General features: G+C 41.8%; 1 protein-coding gene across 2 annotated transcripts in view; it reads left to right on the forward strand.

Annotated features, from left to right (window-relative positions):
- Positions 1–5,515: 5,515 nt before the first annotated feature.
- dennd5b (DENN/MADD domain containing 5B) overlaps positions 5,516–24,293 on the forward strand; it is an 82,912-nt gene continuing 64,134 nt past the window's right edge. For both annotated transcript variants that reach the window (XM_080051247.1, XM_080051248.1), the window contains exon 1: positions 5,516–5,832. In XM_080051247.1, the coding sequence (XP_079907373.1) occupies positions 5,724–5,832 (109 nt within the window). In that variant the 5' untranslated portion in view covers positions 5,516–5,723. The remainder of the gene's footprint in view (positions 5,833–24,293) is intronic.

Genomic DNA, 24,293 nt, shown 5'->3' on the forward strand with positions numbered 1-24,293 from the left:
GTTAAAATGCATAAAAAGTATTAAAATGAGCCATTGCTGTCTTGTTTATATTTCAATTTGACCACTAGAGGGAGACATCGTCAGATATTGCACCCACAGCTGATCTCCGTTGTGTATGACCCACACAAGTGCTGTGTTAAGCCAAAGGCCTATATTGTTTCCTGTAAGATTCTGTCATTTGTTGATAATTTATCCAATGGCCAAATACAATAACATTTCAATGTGTGTATTAATAATAAACTAATACACACAAGACATTGCTCTCTAAAACATAATGCCTTACAAAATGTGTTTGTGACAGACAGGGTCACAAAGTGCTTTACAAAGTGCATGGAAAATAAAAGCATATTAAAATACTAGTAAATATGTAAAATAATTTAAAAAACACAAAAGATCAAATTAGCAACATTTTAAAGACAGAAGTTACCCAAAAGCTGAACTACTGTTAACGGCCAATGCAAAAAAGAGTCTTAAACTGGTCAACTTCACAGGATTCCATTCATTCACACACAGTCATATCTGGAAGGAGTTGTTTATCATCTCAGCAGGCCAGATTATGGACTACACAGCATGAACTCTTCATTGACACATGCAGAACTGTGGATAAGGGCAACCTATATGGCTGATTGCATAGATCCTATTCCATAATAGAAATGCTTTGTAACATTTATTTTACACGTTTGGGCTACACAACACTCAGACTGGTCTACAATTTCTTATCCAAATATTAATTCTCTAATATTTTAATAACTATTTTGATTAAATGTTATATATACAAATCATTTGACCTATATTTTCAGCTTTTCTTCAGTGTGGGGTGGAATACAATATTAAATAGAATAGAAAATGGCGGGGTCTATGGAGAAGGTCCCTATAGCTTCATGGCATTAAGAGTTACAATCACAGAGGACTGGACTGATATCAGCTTACACTGATAGGGATACACTTTATTAATGTAGGATTTTTCCTAACAATGTTACTAAGTTCTTAACGAGAGAAACTAAAACAGGACCAGTCAGATAAAACACTACACAGCCGCAATACCATCTGTTTGAGATCAAGCAGCACACACGTGCACACACACACACACACACACATAGTTTTAGCTGTGGCACTATTTAACACATACAGGTCCTTCTCATATAATTAGCATATTGTGATAAAGTTGATTATTTTCCATAATGTAATGATAATAATTGAACTTTCATATATTTTAGATTCATTGCACACCAACTGAAATATTTCAGTTCTTTTGTTGTTTTAATACTGATGATTTTGGCATACAGCTCATGAAAAACCCAAATTCCTATCTCAAAAAATTAGCATATCATGAAAAGGTACTCTAAACGAGCTCTTAACCTAATCATCTGAATCAACTAATTAACTCTAAACACCTGCAAAAGATTCCTGAGGCGTTTAAAAACTCCCAGCCTGGTTCATTACTCAAAACCGCAATCATGGGTAAGACTGCCGACCTGACTGCTGTCCAGGAGGCCATCATTGACACCCTCAAGCAAGAGGGCAAGACACAGAAATACATTTCTGAGCGAATAGGCTGTTCCCAGAGTGCTGTATCAAGGCACCTCAGTGGGAAGTCTGTGGGAAGGAAAAAGTGTGGCAGAAAACGCTGCACAACCAGAAGAGGTGACCGGACCCTGAGGAGGATTGTGGAGAAGGGCCGATTCCAGACCTTGGGGGACCTGCGGAAGCAGTGGACTGAGTCTGGAGTAGAAACATCCAGAGCCACCGTGCACAGGCGTGTGCAGGAAATGGGCTACAGGTGCCGCATTCCCCAGGTCAAGCCACTTTTGAACCAGAAACAGCGGCAGAAGCGCCTGACCTGGGCTACAGAGAAGCAGCACTGGACTGTTGCTCAGTGGTCCAAAGTACTTTTTTCGGATGAAAACCAATTTTGCATGTCATTCGGAAATCAAGATGCCAGAGTCTGGAGGAAGACTGGGGAGAAGGAAATGCCAAAATGCCTGAAGTCCAGTGTCAAGTACCCAGTCAGTGATGGTCTGGGGTGCCATGTCAGCTGCTGGTGTTGGTCCACTGTGTTTTATCAAAGGCAGGGTCAATGCAGCTAGCTATCAGGAGATTTTGGAGCACTTCATGCTTCCATCTGCTGAAAAGCTTTATGGAGATGAAGATTTCATTTTTCAACAAGACCTGGCACCTGCTCACAGTGCCAAAACCACTGGTAAATGGTTTACTGACCATGGTATTACTGTGCTCAATTGGCCTGCCAACTCTCCTGACCTGAACCCCATAGAGAATCTGTGGGATATTGTGAAGAGGAAGTTGAGAGACACCAGACCCAACACTGTGGATGAGCTTAAGGCCGCTATCGAAGCACCCTGGGCCTCCATAACACCTCAGCAGTGCCACAGGCTGATTGCCTCCATGCCACGCCGCATTGAAGCAGTCATTTCTGCGAAAGGATTCCCGACCAAGTATTGAGTGCATAACTGAACATAATTATTTGAAGGTTGACTTTTTTGTATTAAAAACACTTTTCTTTTATTGGTCGGATGAAATATGCTAATTTTTTGAGATAGGAATTTGGGGTTTTCATGAGCTGTATGCCAAAATCATCAGTATTAAAACAAAAAATGAATCTAAAATATATGAAAGTTCAATTATTATCATTACATTATGGAAAATAATCAACTTTATCACAATATGCTAATTATATGAGAAGGACCTGTACATGTCTTCAGTCTGTAAGGACAGATGTGCTACCAATATTGTAGCACAGGTCATAGTTGCACCATATCTGCCCACTGCACCTTTTACTGTACTTCACTGTATTTTTGCTTCTGATGCTTTTACTGAAGTTATGTTTTATAAGTTTAGGCCTATTTAAGTTATATTCTCCTGCTACTGTGTGCAATGGTTAAGCTTAAGTTTTGTACTTTTGGTTGATGATATTTATTTTTCACAAAGTCTCAGAAGCAGTAGGCCTAGGCTACTTGACACAATTACAATGTTGTTGTTAGGCACCTGGTCCCCCCAAAAACAAACATAAAAAGAATGCATAATAATTCTCCCGCAAAGCAATCAAGTTTAAAGCTTTGTGGTTTTAACATTGCAGCGTCACGGTGGTTGAATGATGATGACGTCAGCGCATCAATACAGGTAGGCAGTGGCGGACTGGCGAAAAAATAAAAAGGGCACATTCTGGACAACATGGGGCCCCACCAGCGGACACAGTGGCTTTCTAACTTGATGGTGTTTTGTTCCCCCAACGGAGCCTTGAAGGCAGCGCTGCCTGGAAGGCCCTATACCCTAACCTTAGCAAGCGCTGCCTTGAAGGTCCCATTCGGGGCACTAGTTACATCTCCATGCAGCACTTAAAAAAAATCGTTGGGCTCATACTATTAAACGGAGGTCTGGGGGAAAAAATTTAGCATCAAAGACACTGTTTCTTCTTATTCTAGCGACTTTATAAACACCAAAATGAGTTGTTCACATCATTGTGCACTTTCACATTTTAGCCAAAGAAGGGAAGATGCCTTGCTGCTTTCATCTTTACTAACATTTAAGTAAAAATTAGACTGGAGAAAATGCAATGCCCCCCCCCTGAGTCTGCCACTGCAAGTAGGCCATTATGCGGCCACAGGCTGAGTTAAATGGCGAAATGAGACTCGAACATGATGCAGAAAGGGGGTACGCAGTCAAATGGTCAGTTTTTGTGAATGAATGCCAACCATAATTTATGAAGAAGTTGGATGTTTGTGAAACTGAATTTTTAATCTTGAGATGAATAGGCCCTAGGTCTAGGGAGGCCACTTCTGAGGTTATAGGATAGGCCTACATAGGCAAAAAAGGTTAAAAATAAATAGTCAAATATTTGACATGAGAATTATTGAGTTGAGTTGTACTGATTCTTACATTTCTCAAAGTCTTTGTGGTCTTTTAGAATTTAATTGAAATATGTATTTATTCAACAATTTGTTCGAGTCTGTGCTTAAAATTGTCATATGGTGGTGACAGGAAGGTTTTTGCATAAATATTATAATGGGATATACTGGTTTTATCACAATTTTCATCTTATCTACATTAAGATTCAGCATTTCGTAGGAAAAAACATTACATTTTGCATTATTTTCTTAATCATCACCCAATGTAAGACATTGTCATAAATGTTTTGTTATAGCCTAGTTCAGATTAATTCCAATATATCCTGTTAGGCTATAAATCTAACAAAAATACTTGTAAGTCTAATTTTCCATGTGCTCCAGTGAGATTTTATAATTAATCACTGAATGAATAAATTATAACGCCTTTTTATCTTCATAATTTCTTAATGTCAGACCAAAGATATTGTCCCATCATTGGATGAACCACACCACGTTTCAATTTTCGATGAAAAATATTTTGACACCACTAAAGTAGGTATTGGGGTTGAGTGAGTATCCAACAGGCTACTCAGAAGAACAACAGTAGTAATGTACTGTATTTGGCCTTTTTTTCATGTGATTACGAACCAAAAAAGTTTAAAAAATTTAAATTAAATAAAAAAACATACATTTAAATGAGTTATAGGCTACGCTATAGGCCTACAACACAAGAAAACAGTGTTAACTCAGGTGAATACTCATTTTATGTTTCAGAAAATACACTTCGTATCGTATATGTGACAGGAAAAGCCTGTCACACTGTTTGACAAAATATTTTTTTTAAATGTGTGTTTGAAGCTCGGAACCATAAAAAAGTCACTTCGCTGGAAACCTTCGTTTTCCCTGGTGGAGACGCGACGGTGTGGATCCTCTGGCAGCATCTGAAGTCTTCCTGCATCCACACTATTCACACTTTACTTTAGTATTACCATGTAAACATCTGGATCTGGTCAATGATCAAATTCCTTCGTGATTTTCTCAATTTATGACATCTATTGCAGTATGTCCGTCCTGGGAGAGGGATCCCTTACTTGTCGACTCTCCCTGAGATTTCTTCAACATTTTTAATCCCGGTAAAGGGTTTTTTACTGGGAGTTTTTTCCTCAGCCGAGCTAAGGGTCTAAGGGCAGGGTGTCATATTGTATCATATTGTAGGCTATGAAAAGTAAAGCTGCACTGGGACAAATGTATTTGTGATTGTGGGCTATACAAATACAACTGATTTGATTTGATTTGATTTGATTTGACGTCACGTCATCCACCCAAATACAAATAATGTGATAAATAATTGAGCTGAATGTTTTGACATAGGCTAGGCTAAATATTGACATTACATTTTTATTTTATTTGAAGGAGGCTTTGTTGAAGTAGCCTAGCCGAAAGTGTGGCAAGGTTAATCATAATAATATGACAATGTTAAGAAAAACAATTAGCCTACGTGAGACAAATCTGGCGCTATGTCAGTCAACAGACTGAATAAAGGAATAAAGCACTGATTTGAATATCCCGCCCTGTGACAAACGCTCTTCAGAGGCGGAGACTCAGCGCTCTCCCGAGCAGCACAGCACAGGCAGGCGGCAGAGTGTCGGGAAGAGCTCCGCTGGCACCGCTCACTGAAGGACAACTATCACTGGAACAACATTCAAATAGCCTACAACTTCGGTGCGTCACCCAGCTAACATAGACCTGCAATTTGGAGCAGACGAGGCAGTTTTCCTGAGTTTAGCGTTGTGTCCAGTTTTCCTTGTTTTTTTTTTCTCTCTCCCGGAGATGTTTCGCTCGGAGGACTAGCAGCGGACAGCGCTGCACACTGAAGCCGGGATGAGTGGCATCTCGTCGGCGTCCGGCGCGGCGCCCTGCCGCTTCGCACACTACTTTGCTATTTGCGGGATAGACACAGAAACTGGACTGGAACCGGACGAACTAGCAGGTATGGGCGCTTGTGTTCTAGGTTTTTAAAATAATTTACCTCACTTTCATAAACAACAACAACAACACACACACACACACACACACACACACACACACACACACACACACACACACACACACACACACACACACACACACACACACACACACACACACACACACACACACACACACACACACACACACACACACACACACACACTTGTTTCTGGTGAAATTGTTCACTAAAAATATATCTCTTTACACAGCTTTAGCCAATAGCATATTCTTCAGTGATGTGCTACATTATGGAACAACAAACTACAGCGACCTGAACTGAGAAAACAATTGTTTCCCCTGCAGGCTGTAGCCTACACAATCACTGTAAGCTATGTCTACAGTCCAATAACGGGATGGAGGGTTAGAGCAGCATAGCCTAGGCTTGGTGTCAGCGTGTACCTTGGCACACTTCTGCCCCGAGAAGAAGTGTCATTGAGCCAACGTTTGATGAGTCTCTCGTGTGTTATCTGTAGATCGCCACTGTCTAGCTTAATGTTATCTGATTGGAGCTTCCTGTGCTCTGCTTTACTTTTTTTTCTCGCTGAATTAGTCACAGTGAAACTACTGTCCATGTAACTGCACTGTCTGTCTGTCATTCAGTGTTTTCCAAAGAAGAGGCCATTTAAAGTGATGTTTTGTCACATGGATGGACCCCTTCCCCGTTTATTATCATTGACCAGTTGGCATACTTGAAATGTAATACAAGATTAATCAGGTGAATTGCAATGCATGGACATTTGATTATCTCTGGTTTATTTGTAACAATAGCCTAGAGATCTATTGATAGGATCTCATCATCCTCCTTACTGTCTTTTGATGGCACTATCCTTATTGCCAGTAGCCTATAGGATTTAGCTATGTGGTGCTGCAACATGTTTACTCTGTAGCAAGAAGACTCATTCACTTATTGGTTATGTTCCATGTGTTCCCATCCAATAATGGCCTCTTCCTATTGTGTTTGAGGGAGAGTTACTTTGATTTTTCACAAGTTGTGCTGTGTGTGTTGCTGGGGGTATTGCATCACAGTCAAAGTGGTGGCTTCTTCTCTGTGTATAACTGAGCCTGTGTGGGTCAAAGTTCAGTGTATCAAAGTCTGTGTGTGTGTGTGTGTGTGTGTGTGTGTGTGTGTGTGTGTGTGTTGTAATTGAGCAGCTGTGATTGCACATTTTTGGGGCTGACATCAAGGGGCACTTGTCTTCCAATATCACAGAGCAAGCAGTAATGCTGTGTATGAAATGTGGTTTTTAGTCTCAATATTCTGTCTGTTTAAAGGTGTGTGAGCAGACAGCACACACACACACACACACACACACACACACACACACACACACACACACACACACACACACACACACACACACACACACACAGAGACAGCTAAGCTTTCACCATACCAGGGTCCATATGCCCTGCTGTCTGCTCTGCTAACACCAATCAAGCCCAACCTGTTGAGCACCGGTGTGTGAGTGGTTTAACTCTGGGACAAGTTAACTATGAGTGATGGTGAGGTTTAACTAAATACTTGAAAAACCAGGACCTGTACAATGCCATGGTCTCAAGACGAAGATGAGGAGGTTCTCCATAGTTTCCGAGAATGGCTGTCAACCGTACCAGCATCATCACAACCAATGCCTTAAAGAGACACACCATTGTATTTTGTAATGTCACACAAGCTGCCGATTGCACACGTTAACCCAATGCAGAAGTACACTGTAAGTTATTTTTTCATGTTTTGACACCAACATAAATCCAGCTTTGGCGGAGCTTTATGTCCGCCCCTTCCCCATTTCATCTCTCTATCACGGCCCTTCAGTTTGCTTCACACACTTCATTGGAGATCATTTACAATTCTGATCACCGGTCCTGTTGCTTGCTGTCCTTCCCCCCCATCACGCACCATGGTCCAGACAACACTAATGCTGCCATGATTGATACCAACACCAACATGTTGCCTTATTTGGAGCTCCATAAACCTCTTGTTTATTTCGTGTTGAGCATATTGTCTCAGCTCCCCCCACATAACAGTGTACCCTGAGTTGGTAGGCAGCAGCAGCCGTAATTGCTGTGACCCACATTAAGCATGTCTTGTATATATATAATGCCTTTGCTTATTTTTAGGCAGCAGTTCCCCTCCTCCTCCCTGGCTCTTTGTGTGGCACTGTGGCCTTATTTCCCCCAGCCTATTGTTTGTCAGAGGGCCCAGGCTTCCTGTACAACCTGCCTCGGGCTCCTCCATAGTTCTAAAAAAGCCTTTCTCTATCTCCTTCTTCTAACTCTCCACAAGATGAACACTGATTTCGAATCCTTTTATTTCTACTCATGATCTGCTATGGATCCTGAGTTCTCCGTTCTTAGCTTAAAATGCTAATTAGTTGTTTCGTAGCTACTATGTCATCCTCAGACACCCCCATTGAGCTTCAGTAGGTTTGTATACACGTTGGCTGGCATACAGAGCTTAAAATAGTCCGTCCCTTGCATTCTAACACCAGATGGGGTTAGGTTTGGCACTGTATTGTGGTGTTGAAAGGTGAGAGCTAATTTAAGGGAGAGGGAGATGTTTGGCGTGCCGGGTTGTAGATGGAGATATGCCCGGCCTGCGTTCCAATCCCCATACTTCCCTACTATATAGTAAGCCAGAAAAAGATTTAGGATGTCCCAAATACATACACGTCAATTGTAGTATGATGAAAATACATAAATGCCCCACTAACTCCAATAGCATTTTGGAGTATTTGTCTTTATTCTTGACATTTCCCGACATAAGGAAAAAGAAAATTCCTTATCTGATTTATTTTTTCTCTCCCGTGGCCCTAAAACTCTTCTGTACTTTAGTATGTAGTGTAGTAAAAAGAAAGAGTATGTGATTTGGAACGCAGGGATGAGGTAAACGCTGCCACATTGTTTGACATGTGTGCACCACTTTGACATCGCATAGTTGTCGCATAGTTTGCATATCGGCTGGAAGTCCACCAGACTTTATTATTATACTGATGATGAGCATGATGGTTGCATTCCAATAGGCAACCAGAAAGTGTTTGTCCTTTGTTTGATGTTTATGGATAGTCAAAAGAGTGGGAGATAACGTTGGTTTGTCAGTCAGGCTACTTGTTATACCAGCTAATGATAATGAATAATCAATGAGGAAAGTGCTAGAGATGGTTTGTAACGTTATTGCATACAGTTAAGCCGCTCACTTAATACCCAATGTGATACAATCACTTGGTGTTAAATGCTACAGCTCAGGAGAACAAACACTGAATCCATTATCGTCATTTTACTTTATGGACACGCATTTGATTGTATTAAATTCATAAATGACATTACATTACTACCATTTTTAAATCTATTTCTTTAAAGTCCCGAAACGTTATGGAAGCACGATACCAAAATCGCTGAATTAGCCCTTTGCAATTATACCATGCCGTACATCAAAGTATACATTATCAAATACTCTCTCAGCTCACTGAAATCTCTGAACATAACTTGCAGTGATAGGGACCAAGCATAGTTATTATGCTGATGTTATTTGAATGCATGTCACTGATGTGCATGCTTGAACGCACACACACACACGCACGCACACACGCACACACACACACACACGATCCTGTTCTTCAGGTGCTCAACTAGCCCCAGACCTCCTCTTCATCGTCTGTCCCCCTCCTCCTTTCATGTCTTCCCTATGTCTCTCCATCCATCACACCTCCCTCTCCCTCACACCCACGTGTCACCCATAGCAGACACCTAAGTATGCATCTATATCTTGGGTCAAACCTATAGCAGACAGCCTGTTGTCAATGTCTTATTGCATGGGGGAGTCATTTGGCCATAACCCAGATGTAAGTGACTCAGTATCACCTTGGGGAGAATTGGTTGGGGCCTGGGTAAAATCACAGGGATTAACAGCAACCCTCCAGTTCATAGCCAGGTGCCAATAAGTCTCTTTATTAGAGCGCTGAATGGTTTTCTTTCATCCTACAGGTTTCAACATGTGTGTACTTCAAGACGAATGAGTTTTATAACGGCTAGACTACAAGACTGCATTTAAAAACCCAACTCCTTTTTAGAAGCTTAAATTAGATCATGCTACCTTGGCTTTGTGGACGCCAATTTTATATTGATTAATTTAATTCTACTCTTGTCTCTTCATTCATTATTTGATCATTGTATGAAGTGTATTTCCTCTCATCTTAACTACTGATGTATCCTGTCTGGAGTTTCTATTGTAATTAAATACCCACCCTAGGTGTGGGCCATCCTGGAAGCTCCCAGATTCAGATTAGCATTGATGTCATCAAGAACCAAACTTGATTGTTCCATTGTTATTCTACCTATCTGACCATGTCAACCATTCTGTATAAAGCAGCTCATTTTGTGTATACAACTCAGTCAAGACCCTGGCATTGCTCTGAGTAGGATGCGCTGGTCTTCTCTCCAAGCATGAATGCTGACCATAATAATCTGTATTGTCTTTTGAAACTAAGTAAAGATTTGTTTTCTCCAACAAAAAAAAACGTCTTCCACAGCTTCTTGGGCTAACTTTGTATTCAGGATGATACTAAAATTATCATAAAAAGTTGGGTTTATTATTTTCAGTAAAATACAAGCAGTTGTTTGGAGTGTTACTGTGAACTAACCTTGTAATCTGGTAGACCTGAAGGCAGCTGCTGTTAGCGAAGGCACCAAAGACATAGTTGCAACCTCACAATTTGTCATTTGAACACTTTACTGCTGTTGGTCCAAGGCAGAGATTCTTTTTATTTTTCACTCAGACAAAGGCCTCTGCTGTGTTTGTTAAAGCTTCATTCAGACATGACAGGACATTTACAGAAGCAAGCCACAATGGCAGCACATTATTTTGCACCTAGTGCTTAAAGGCGAGGCAGGTTTGATTTAAATAGCACACTATTTAGACACAAGGAAAATTCAAAAGTGCTTTACAGGGGCATACAACTACATGAGGAAATAATACATAATAAGAATAATTACATATTTGAATAAATAATGAAAGTTTTCTGGGTGTGTGTTCCAGATATGTGGTGCATGAAAACAGAAAACTACTCCTCTATGTTTAGACTAGACTAGACTCTGGGGACAGAAAAGTAGACCTGTCCCAGACGAGCTGAGAGATCTGGATGCTTCATAATGTAGAAAATGTATTTTGGCTCTGAACCACTGAGTGCATTATTATAACTAAAATAAATAAAACAATGTTTTCACTGACAGGAAGCAAGTGTAATAGAGGCTGCATCTCGAATTGACTTTAAATCGGATTTTTCAGCCAGCCCTGTTATATAATTTTTTTATTTTTCTTTGCACCACAAAGTGTGACAAATCTTTTTTTAACGAGCCTTACAGACTTGTGTCGTGTTGCAGAAATATGAATTAAGTCTGACCTTGGTGAGATTGCAACTGTGACTTTTTAAAAGTTTAAAAGTGACTCGGTTACTTACTCAGACATGAGCTCGACATGCAACAACACTGACTGTCATCTCATGGATTTAAGGAGGCTGTATCGGGGGCAAAGTGACTGTTTAAATAAACTTGACGCTGGTCTCATGAGATCAATGTGATACATGTACGTGTATGTCTCTTAAGCACACCTGTATGGAGCTGGCCAACCACAGTATTGTCAAACCGACTGGGACGTTTTGATCCTTCTTCTGGAAGGGCTCAGAGCTAACAGTCTAACCCTGTTTCTGTCTATTATTATTCAGCTTGTTCAAAGAGCTCCCTTGCTGTTGTTGGGAGCTTGGAGCATGGCCAGTATAGCAGCTTTAAATAAGACTAGAGCACAGAGGTGTGTATAGTAGGCTGGGGCTGAGGTGGGACACAAAGGGATTTGGGAGGCTAAAGCTAACCCCTCTGGCCCGGGCCATCTGTCCACACCACAGCCTGGGAGTCAGTCAGGACAAAGGCTGCAGTGCACACTAGCACTATACCCACTGACGTATGCTAATGACAATGGGTAACAACACTTTAGCATGCCCCTGGTGTTTTATACTAACAATGGTATGGCTGGGTAATGGGCTCATAATACTATGCTACTTACAATGCTAAAAGCTCAATAAAATAGACCTATTAGAGGACACCTCTGCACACCTGTTTTTATTGTATTAATTGTTGGATGGAAGGTCGCAATTTAGTGTAGAATTTATGTTAGCCGATGCCCATGTTTGTTTTTTCTTTTGTGCCAGGTAAACGGAGACATCTTTTCATAAAAAAATATTGAACCGTCTTTATCTCACTTACTTGCATGGTGGCATTCAGGAGTCTCTGCCAATGTTCCTTTTTAAAAGCTGGGCAGGCTACTGTTCTATGAGTCAGACCAATTAACACAACATGAAGGCAGTGTAACATGAATGCAAAAAGATTGGCTACTGCCAGCGGCCAATGTCACCTTATTTGCCAATGGTCAGATGTCAGTAAATAGGGCAGACATCGGGCGATTGTCCGTTGTCAAGCAGATATATCGCTGCAACCCCAATTATCTACTGTTCATCTCATTCTACATTCACATGGTCTGATTAAGACAATATTGTTTTTCTAGACGATGCCTTCACTTTTACCCTGTCTGTATTGGCTACAGATTTCCCTTTTAGCCTTTCTCTCTGTCATGGCTAATCAGTTCCTTCCTCATCTCTTCCTTCAGTCATTCTGTCCATCTCTGTGAGTTTTGTGCCCTGCTAGTCCCTGCCCTGTGTGCTCTGTTAGCCTGGGCAGGGGCTGCTGTTAAGCCTGTTAGAGTAATCCATTCAGACAGTTTCTCCAGGCTACACTGAACGCATCGCTGTAATGTAACAACACACGGGCCAGGCCTCGCCACTGACAGGCACACGTGCACAGTCACACAAACACACACACACACACATGCACAGTCGCACACACAGACACACACGCACGCACGCACGCACGCACGCACGCACACAAACAAACACACATTCCAAACCATGACTCCACTCTCCTGCAGTGTGCTGTGTTTCCTCTCACTGTGGTTCAGCTTTTTATTAATGGCTTCTGATGTTTTGGCCTCACTGTTAAGGTCCCATAGAAAAACAAGTTAATGTTAGTTTGAGTCAGTCTTGCATGATATCGGAGGCTTATTAAATAACATAGGAACTAATCAATGAATCCCTCATTAGAAAATAATTGGCAACCATTTGAATTGATTCATTTAGTTTAAACCAACCCTATTCTGTTTGCAGTTTCTCCTGTTTGCTGTTTTGATCAGTTTAGTATTAGCACTATGAATTGAATATATATTTGGGATTTGGACTGTGTGTGATCATGTCTAAATGCTTTGTAAAAAAGTTCCACAATGGCCACATTCAAATCTGGGCCAAAGAGCCTTGCATCTTTTTTAGGTATTTTAGATTTAGTTAATTCTACAAATTGGAATAATGATGATGACACTCTCTTAGACCGTTTTTCCATAAAGGTATGCGTGATGTTGCATACAATGGTACACATCAGCAGTGATGGAAGGGAGCTTTGTGTTTGAGGGACTAACACAATAGACTTTCTTTTTAACCTCAAGTGCACTTTGCAGGTCTAAGTTGAAGGTTCCTCACTAAACCCTAAACCCTGAACCTGCCTATCTTGTGCCTGACCCAGTGTTGAGTGCCAGACAGTGTGCGATCTCACCCTAGACCCATACTGTGTTTAGAGAGGCTGCCATGTGCTGCTTTAGTCACAGTTCAAGGGTCGCTGTCTGAAAAGGGGCGGAGCAGTAATGATGGATGGTCTGATTTAGGGGAGTGAGAGGGGACCTATACTGACCCCAGAAGATACTGCTAGCTGTTGCTGACTTGATCAGATCCCTTCACTAATGCTTCTGTTATTTCCAATGGCAAATGAACAGTTGATTTCAGGAGGGGCGTGAGTAGCCATTTCACAGCCCCGCCTTGAGGGTGACCCCCTGACCCCTAGCTCCATATGTTCTGTCTCTCTATGGGAGAGGATGAGACAAAGGAACCAGTGGGAGCCTTGGGGGGGTTGGGAGGGGGGGGGTGGGTGCTTGTTGTTTTTGGTGTGTTGGAGGGAACTGGACCTGACCATGGAAAAACTCAACTTCACTGCTCTGTTTTTGTGTTGAGAAGATGAAGTAGGAATTGTACATACACTCAAACAATCTATCGTTCATTCATGCCATGGGTTAAAAGGCCAAGTGTGTTTACAGCTATTCCAAACGGCCACTTTTCAGTTCACAGATGTTTTTATAATGATGGCTGGGACTTCATATGGGGATAACTGCTGCCGCACAGACTCAAAGGTATATCCATGGTGGTCAGAAGACGATGGCAGACTTGGCTGTGTGAAGAATAGAGAAGAGAACGCTCTCACCTCTGTGAGTCGGTGTGATTGTTTGACAGCTGGTTTTGGGGAGTTACAGACATTGGAGAACCCTGATTTAGAATGGAGAAGGATTAAGGATGGAGGAAAGTTTCCGAATCTGTTTGTTTTGAAGTGTAGTGACTTCTTGATTAGCACATGTATGGGACAGTATGTTACCACTGCATTGCACAGGGACAAATGAAAGAAGACACAATATTACCCCCCCCCGCCCCCCCCCTTTTTTTTTTTTTTTTTTTTGGCTTTCAAGCTTTATTTGACAGTACAGAGTTGAAATGGGGAGACAGAGAGAGAGAGAGAGAGAGAGAGAGAGAGAGAGAGGGGGGGGGGGATGACCTGCAGTAAAGGTCCACGGGTCGGATTTGAACCCGCAACCAAGGCCGGAGCCAATATGGTATGCGCTCTATCCACTATGCCACCGGAGCGTCCCACAATATTACCCCATTTTGAGTGCCCTTGTTCATTTGGATTGTTGAGTAGACCCAGACAAGTTGAGCTCTCTACTCTAGCCAACATCTCATACATGTCATGCATCACTTGAAGTGCACACAGCCCCCACCATGGCACTGTATTGAGAGGCAGCCATTCGTGCAACACAATGGTAAGGAGTTCTTTGTACCAAGGTCAGCTACCTGTAAAGTGGTAGGACACAGTAGCCCGTCTCACTCACATTAAACAATGGAGGACAGGCTCAGTGGAAAAGGAGAGCAGGCATTCTCTATTCACTTCTTTACAGAATGGACTCAGTGTGAAGCAGTATGACAGAAGTCCTCCTTTCACTCAAACATTTACATTACATTAAATGTCATTTAGCAGATATACTTTTATCCGAAGCGACTTCCAGCTGAATTGTTACATTCTATCTATATTCCAATAATCTCTTTTCAAGCCCTTAATATAGGGCACCAATACAATTCCAATCCCGACAATTAATTTTTTCTGAATTTATTTTAATTTATTTTTATACATATGTTTTTTTCTAGATTCCCAATGTAAAGTTTTTGTTTTTGATAATTAATTAAATATCTTTGGGTTTTTGGACTGGACTATGCACTGGCCAGTATCACGGTATTGAGATGTGAGGTAAAAGAATACCTTAGAACAGTAACCCAACAGGTTGTGGTGGGTATATACTTGTGTGTTCCATAGATGTTTCTCATCCCAAAAAAAACACTTCATACCAAATACAATTGTCCTCTTATTCTCTACTCCAGCTGTTCTCCCCATTCGTACAACAATGGATTCATGTTTCACTTGTAGACTCTTGAGACATCAAAAGTAGAAATGTGCGCAGTGTGATAGTACACTCTGTGCTCTGTGTCTTGGTATTATTTGCGCCTGAACCCAGGCCAAGCAGACACTGACTGGGTGTTTGAAAGAACGTATGCTAACAGAGAGAGAGAGATAGAGAGAGAGAGAGAAAAAAAGGTGTAGTGCTGATTTATTTTTCTTAAGATAGATAAAATAAAAATAACCTAGAAGCGTTCACGTGCATTCATTAACATTTGGGGATGCAGGCACAATGTGACTGGGGAATTACAAGCTGGCCACGTTCCAACCACAACTGAGACCTCTGTGATTAATGAGCCTGCATGAATTTCCATTGATCACTGAATGTAACGGCCTACTACTAGCACAATACCTCTGTGTCCCCGGAGACACACACACACACACACACATCAGCGACATCAGCTTATACGAGCCTCATCATAATACCAGAGCGGTGGAGTTCCGATGTTACGTCAGACAGGCTTTAAATCTCCTTACATAACTGTGATCGGTTGCATAGCGGTAACTACATACTCTAGTGACAGGCCGTCAAGCTCACGTGCCGGACACACACACACACACACACACACACATAGCGGAACAAGGATTATACACTTTATAAACACAGCCTGAGAACGACCCAACATGCTTTTATTTATTGCATAATTGCTTTTTAGGCTAATAATCAGCAACAGTGTGTGTATGGCAGGCATTACTGGGGTGTTATGATGCATATTGAGCAGCCTGCCTCCTCTCATGCACACATCTGTTTCACTAGCTTTATAAAAGTTCAACACACACAGTATATTTACATGGAGTAAAGTGCATGGCCCTATCACAGAATGCATCATGTAAAAGCCTTAACCGGAGCTGAGTAAGCATGACTAACCACTAAGTCAATGAGGCTTCCTCCACTTACGCTCTGTGCAAGTTTTATCTGTGATTTGGTCTCCACCAACTCCTGAGAAACATAATGTATCTTTTGCTGTTACATGCTCCACTATATGTTCACCAGCTAGCTGCTACGCTAGCTGCCTGTTGCTACTGGGAAATTATGCTAACGAAACATGCTGTGGGGGGCTGGACCGAAACACTGAAAACCAAAATACAATTGGTTGACACGCGCTAAAGCACACTGAAGAGAAGGGGACTGCACAGTTGGCTGTATTTATTGTTCTAGAAGAAAGAAAACAAGTGTGTGTGTGTGTGTGTGTGTGTGTGTGTGTGTGTGTGTGTGTGTGTGTGTGTGTGTGTGTGTGTGTGTGTGTGTGTGTGTGTGTGTGTGTGTGTGTGTGTGTGTGTGTGTGTGTGTGTGTGTGTGTGTGTGTGTGTGTGTGTGTGTGTGTGTGTGTGTGTGTGTGTGTGTGTGTGTGTGTGTGTGTGTGTGTGTGTGTGTGTGTGTGTGTGTGTGTGTGTGTGTGTGTGTGTGTGTGTGTGTGTGTGTGTGTGTGTGTGTGTGTGTGTGTGTGTGTGTGTGTGTGTTGTGCTTTTGTTGGCTAGTTAAGCGGACTTTTGATCTCTGACTAATTTGAGTTCCAACTCATCCACTGACCTCTGGCCTGTGTGATAAGGCTGTGTAAACAAAGCATGACCGTTATCAGATAAGCCTGTTACATACAGTCCCCTCCAAAAGTGTTACAACAGTGAGGCCAAATCCCTTTATTTTTGCTGTAGACTAGAAACATTTGGGTTTGACACCAAAAGATCAATATGAGACAATAGATCAACATTTCAGCTTTCATTTCCAGGTATTTACATCTGGATCTGATACACAACTGAGAAGATAGCATTATTTGTAAAGGAACACCACATTTTCAATTGTTTCCAGTCTACAGCAAAAATAAAGGAATTGGCCTCACTGCTCCAATACTGTTGGTGGGGACTGTACCTGCTTAACTGCCAGGCTGCAAACTTCATTTATTTGTTCTAAAGCAGAGAATGGATTGAATGTTCTCTTCTTCACCTTTGTCCATCTCATTCTTTCATCCTCTCTCCCTCCTCCCCCCCCCCCCCCCCCTCCTGCTACATCTTTAAACCCCTGGGCAGTGTAAAGTCACAGGACAGTGACCTTAGTGAATCAAAGCCAGTGATGTGTGTAATGAAAGCAGCCAGTCTTGACCTCCCCTCTGCTGCAGCACATACTCTCCTGAGGCCTGGCCGAGGCTAACCGCTCCTCTGGGTTATCCTTCTCACAAATTCTTGGTTTCAAAGATTTCAGATATAAACATAAGTAAAGGTAATACTAATTTTCTTTTAAAAACAGAACAGACAAGGTAATAAACAGGGCAATTCATTTAAAAAAAACATATTTTGACAATTCATCATATTTTTTTATTCACGTTTCAAATTTTATTACGAATCCCGTTTTACTTCACTGAAAGACATAAACTATATGCGTTATGTTTTTAGTGAAGATTCTTGAGTTTGTTCAATACAAATTGCATTGAGATCCATTATGTGGACGCATAGGGGAATTTCAGCTCAAAATTTATTAAAAATACACTAATGATGAACTTTTATGTGCTCATATGTGCTCATATTATCTTTAATATTATATTCACAGCCATGCTATTATATCATTGATTTGGTTTAAAAATAAAAAAAGTAGGTGGCAAAAATGCTGTATTGTTGCCTCAAGACTCATCATTATCTAGATCACTGTAAAGTCAAAAGAGCTCTCCGGAAGCCTAACTAACTGACTTACATATTAAATCAATTAGCATTATTACCATTATTAGTGGGGGGGCTCAGGACTGCTGGGGATTGGCTGGGTATTATGATGTCACAACACCCAGCTGCTCTACGTTTAATCCCCCTGGAAGGTTTTACACAAACAGCCCAAATCATCATCGGCAAATTACTTAACTGTCCCTGCGTTCCAAATCGGTTACTCTTTCTTTTTACTATACTACATACTAAAGTAGAGAAGAGTATTAGAGCCACAGAAGAGAAAAAAAAATCAGATGAGTAAGATTTTTTTTCATTATGTCCAGAAATAGTCAAGAATAAAGACGAATACTCCAAAATGCAATTGGAGTTAGTAGGGCAAAGGGGTATTTTTGGCATACTGCACTTGACATGCATGTATTGGGAAATCCCAAATCTTTTTCTGGCATACTAAATAATATGGAAGTATGGGTATTGGAACGCAGGGTTGGTGAGTTTGATTTGAGCCTGAGTCACGTTCCCTCTCGCCCGGACCAAGCCCCAACCATCTCCTCCCCTGAAGTCAACATCAGGTTATGTCATCTAGACTTGTCAAGAAAGATTAGAAGGGGCTGGACGGCTATTTCTGAACCAGTGGCTACGATTGTTTATCCCCAGGAGAGAGGAGGGGCAAAGGGTTACAAGCAGAAATCTGGAATCTCTGACAAGGAGCAGACAAATAGAAAGATTAGGTGTTTTTATGTGAGGCATGGAGGAAAGAAGCTATCACTTATTTTGTGTAGTTTGACATATATACTTGAAAGTGCACTATGTAGCTTTGGTTGTGTCAGGAGAAGTGAACATTCTCTTAAGGTATATATTCTCATAACCTCACGGGGACAATTAGATCCCTTGAAAACACAAGGGATCTGAAGTTAGAAAGCTTCCCTTAAAAGTTACTGTTTGCCTGTTATTGTTTAGTGCGCGGCCAACAGTTTTGGATTCCAAACGTATTCTAGTGGTAATATTGGTTCCAGGTGTCTCACAATGATGAATTTGATTTGATTTAGTTACTGCTTTTACCTGCTCTATTGCACCAAAAGTAAGTCGGATAAAATGTTCTTGAATTTGTAGCTATTTCAGGGCATTTGTAGTTTGTATTTCTAATGTTATCGAATAGCTAGATGCAACTATTTCAATACCATTCTCTGAAAAGGCATCGTGGGAATTTTGGGAAACGTATATTAGTGCCTGACATAAAACTGGCCCCCAGGAAACTAAAAACATGTCATCATAAACTGATGATCTCTTTACCATTTGAAAAGTACATGTGAGGAAAGATATTTCCTTTTTTAATATGCCAACTAGGCCGAGGGCAAGGGGACTCAGTTAAAGATGAATGTGCTGAGACTGGACGGACTCACAGCCACACTGCGCTCCACAACAGATCCAGTTACAAAACACAGATCAGGTGTTTGTTATCTCACAGCTTTGACTGCATGAGGGGATGTGTGGTGACTCACTGCTCTGATTCACAACAAGTTGATACTGTAGATAGCTATACCTTATAACTGCACTAATACATATTATCATATTGACAATTGTTAGCCTCATAGCATAATTGCCTAAATCATATTTACTCTACTTTTACTCTACATCTACTCTATTCTATATCTACTCTACTCTACATCTACTTTTCGTTAGCCTAATAGCATAATTTCCCAAGTCATATTTTAAGGGTTATAGAGTAGGGTAAAGTAGATGTAGATTAGATATAGAGTAGAGAGTAAATATGATTTAGGCAATAATGCTATGAGGCTAACGCAATGTGTAATTTGTAATGACTGTGTATTTTTGATCAGCGTTGCTCATGTGATGATGAACCCACAGAGAATCATCTTCCGACGTTGCTGCTTCAAGGAGTTTCTATCCTCGTTATGGCTAAAGTCAAAATAGCTGAGTTCATTCATATGCTGGCCTTAAGTGTCTCTAGTGTAAGTGAAGTTTCAAAACCTACATTTCCCATAATGCAACAAATGGAATCCTTTTTGTCAAACCCTCCCTTGCAGTTTCCTGTTGAGGCTAGACGAAAGATTTTGAAACTGACGACAAGAATTCTCAGTGTACATTCAACCAAGAGACGAAAAAGAGTCACTATTCTAACTTTGGATTGAAACTGTTCCCTATACAGCGGTCCAGTGCTCACAGCTGTCTTATCTGAGCTTGTATGTAAAGAAGATTATGTACAATTCTGTGTGGACTGTGGACAGATGTTTTTAGCTGAAATATTTGCATGAAATGCTCCAGTGAGCTGTGTCCCCATATGCTCCAATGTGGCACTGCGGTTACTGTTAAGGCAGCACACAGAGATGTATTTACATACAGTACAAGCCTAGCCACTAAACACATGCTTACACTTTACACACATTTCAGTGGTTGATTTGTTCCTCAGGGAGTGTGCACTAGTTTGGGCATTAAAGGAAACTAAAGCTTTGCATATGTTTCTTCATATACAATTTGCAATACCTCCATTGATTTCTCCAAAGCATACAATCGTTCTCCAGTTTCCTAAATGTACTTTTCCTACCATATCAGTATGCATACAGTATACATGGAATGGAGTGTACAAGCTAGTTGTGGGTAATTATAACTGAAAGACCAATTATAATCAAACATGGCATTTCTCATAGCTTACCTCACAGTGCGTCATGAGAGAAAAAAGTGAATCAAGTAGAAAGATCAGAATGGTTCTATAATGCTGGAAGTGATACAAGCTTATTTTCCTTCTTAGAAAGGACATGCTGTGCTCCCGGTGTTGTCCTTTTTCATTTCATCTCTCCATTCACACAACATCAGCCTTCCTTGCTTGGAGGGCTGCAGTATGCGACATGTGGCTGAACTATCTTATGCAACTGTCCTCAATGTCCTGCTTCATGCTTAGGGCCATTTGAACAAAACATGTCTCTGTCTGTCACCATCCATCTTTTTCTCTTTGTCTGTCTAATGCTTCCTTCCCACTGAGCGGTTCGGTTCGGTTCGGTATGGCTTTATTTTGCGTTTCCACTGTCAAAGGATGGGGAAAAGTCATAAAATAAGTGAACAGAGGCCACACCTATTTATTTCACCCTTGTGTTGGGGTACCGAGCCGTCCCAAAAGAGTGGAGCTACACACTGCAGTCATGTTGATAAACCACCGTGACAAGTAATATCCTCGACAAGAGTGAAGAGTTTTGTGTTTAAAGAAAAAATGCCGGCGCACAGCTCTTTGTTTATTGTGTGGCGTTTTTCCTCTTCATTGAATTAATCAGTGAGCTACTACACTGTGTCCCGCTGCTATGATGTCACCATAGTTGCGTATCTGCCTCGGCAAGCACCGTTCGACAGCTCTGACCCATAGACTGTACATCGTCTGACTGAGGCTTTGGGCATATCAGGCATAAACCCCGCCTACCAAGTAAGGGTGCTGTCTGCAGTGGAAACACAAGCCAGATCTAGGGTTACCGTGCCCTGCTGAACCGAACTGTGCTTCTCAGCGGAAACGAGGCATTTATCTTGGCTCCAATCCATTACCACTTCCTTTCCCAGAAGCCCCCTCTCCGTCCCCTGGGTGTTGTATGAGCCAGAGGGATGTACACATGTTAAAACATCACAAGTACTGTTTGCTGCATGTCAACCACCCGGCCTACGCTAAGCTAACCCTGTGGTGGTGAGCTAAAGGGGGGCCTGCTCAAGAGAGGCAATTCAGTTAGCATGCGCCTGGGTTCAAATGAGATGACGTAACCTCCATTAACAGAAGCCCCCGTTTGCCTCTTTTGTATGCTACATGGTGTACAAGGGTTGTCATGGAGATAAGAGGGCATTTAAGCAAGACAAATGATTTGAGCCAAAGGGGGTTGATGAGCCAAAGAGAGTGCCCAACATCTCTGCACACCCCCCCCCCCCCCTCCCCTCCACTCACTCTCCTTCTCTTTCCTTCTGATTAAATGCAGTACTTAAAATTGTCTGTCATCTCATCTGGCTGAGCTTGAAAGCATTTGGCTTTATTGTGTACCTCTACCCCACTTCCTTAAGCACACACATGCAATAACACACACACACACACATACACACCTACTTACTGTTTATCATTGTGAAGACACTCTAAATGGCTTACCCTAATCTAAACCCCCATTCAAACCTGAACCTTTTTGATTTTTTTTTGTGTCAGATTGTAAGAATCAAAAATATCTTCAAGGGAGATTGAGTGAAAGGTCCTCTTGTGGGCATTTCCTTTTGCTGGCTGTCACTGTTGCACACACCACTTGCGCCTAGCTCTTTTTCTGTGACATGATTGGCTGTCTATTGGGCAAAAAATGAAATTGTGTTACATATGGTTATCGTGCTATTGTCCAGCACTTATGACTTTTAGCTGTTTGGTAGGTACAGGTGGTGCAGACATCCACGTTGCAGGGTGAGTTGTGTGCTAGGGGATTCAGTTAGCAGGTTGTCATGTTGGCTTTTAAAAGAGCAGCGTTGTTTCTGTCCTGTGTGATGAAACGATGCCTCTGCAGACTCCACAGCTGTCTGCTCGGCTTTTAACTTTCTCTTTCCTCCCACTGTCTCTTGTTCTGACTAGTGTGCGTGTGTGTGTGTGTGTGTGTTCCCTGTCACACAAGTCTCTGTGTATCTCAGTAGCATTACTGCCTGGTTGAATGTGTGTCTCCGTGAGCCATACCTCCTCATGTGGATTGCTACATCTTTTACTATGATGCCTCTCACACTCTCCCTTCATCCTCTCTATTCATTCAGACAACACGCAGGCGTTTGTCACCTCTGCCAACTAAGATAATGTGTTCATGCTATCTCTCTGTCTCACTCCGATAGCAAGAAGTCTCACAAAGTTACAGATGCATTTAGTTTTTCTTTTCGCCATAATGCAACAGATTTAAACAATGTTACATTAAGTTTAGTTACTTTACATTCAAATGTGTCTCTTTTCATATCCCCTCTCAAGTTCCCCACACTCCAGAGGGGGTTATTATCACGGAGCATCAGCCTACAGAGTACAGCCCCTGGAGCAGTTTGGGGTTAAGTGTCTTGCTCAAGGACACAGTGGTAGAGATGGTGGGACCGTAGATGTAATAGCAGCTACCACTAGTTTTACTACCACTAGTTTTACTACTAACACCCTCCTGACTGGTGGAGGGGATCCAACCAGAGACCTCATGGTTATTGGGAGGAACCTCTTTCCTCTAGGCCATCCTACCACCCTCAACAGAGAAGATTAAAACTGAAGAGACCAATACACTTGATTTAAATAAAGTTGGCTCAGGTAAACAATGGCATCTATGGCTAATGTTTCTTTTGAAGGCGAGTGTGCGTGTGTGTGTGTGTGTGTGTGTGTGTGTGTCTGTGTCTGTGTCTGTGTCTGTGTCTGTGTACATGCGTGTGTGCAGATGGCAGCTGTCCTCAAAACAGCTGCACTGCTGTAATGAGGTGGTGACGGTGACGTGCCTGACAGGAGTAAGTCACTCTTCAACGAGAGAAAAGATACTGAAGTTTATTAATAAGTCTCAGGTCTCAGGTCCCATCTGGCTTCACTGCAATCATGATGCTCTGTGACAGTTCATTTAGGTTCAACCACATGTTCAAACAGAAAACGAGGAGGTAGACTAATAACTTGTTACTAATGATTTGTCCATAGGGGCGGCAGTGGCGAAGTGGGTAGGGAGGTCGCCTCTGGAGTGCAGGGTCGGAGGTTCGATCCCCCGCCTACCCGCTACATTTCGAAGTGTCCCTGGGCAAGACACTGAACCCTAAATTACTCCCGATGGTTCAGAGGGCGCCTTTCATGGCATCTACTGCCATCGGTGTATGAGTGTGTGTATGAATGGGTGAATGTGGTAAGATATGTAAAGCGCTTTGGGGCTGAGAAGATCGTCTGAAAAGCGCTATATAAGTCAAGTCCATTTACCATTTACCATAACTTCGGGAAAAATGATGGTTTGACAAGTTAAAGGCAGATTGTCCTGTGTGAGGCAGTAGCAGCAGCAGTAAACAGCAGGGTTGTGTCATGAGTAAAGAATGCTGGACGAATGCCACTGTGGCGGCACACAGCTTAGTACGGATACATGGACGTTGTTGTGGGGAGACACACTGTTTCCCCTTCCAAAT

The sequence above is a fragment of the Ammodytes marinus genome (assembly GCF_949987685.1).
Source record: "Ammodytes marinus genome assembly, chromosome: 22".
In the NCBI taxonomy this organism is placed as follows: Eukaryota; Metazoa; Chordata; class Actinopteri; order Uranoscopiformes; family Ammodytidae; genus Ammodytes; species Ammodytes marinus.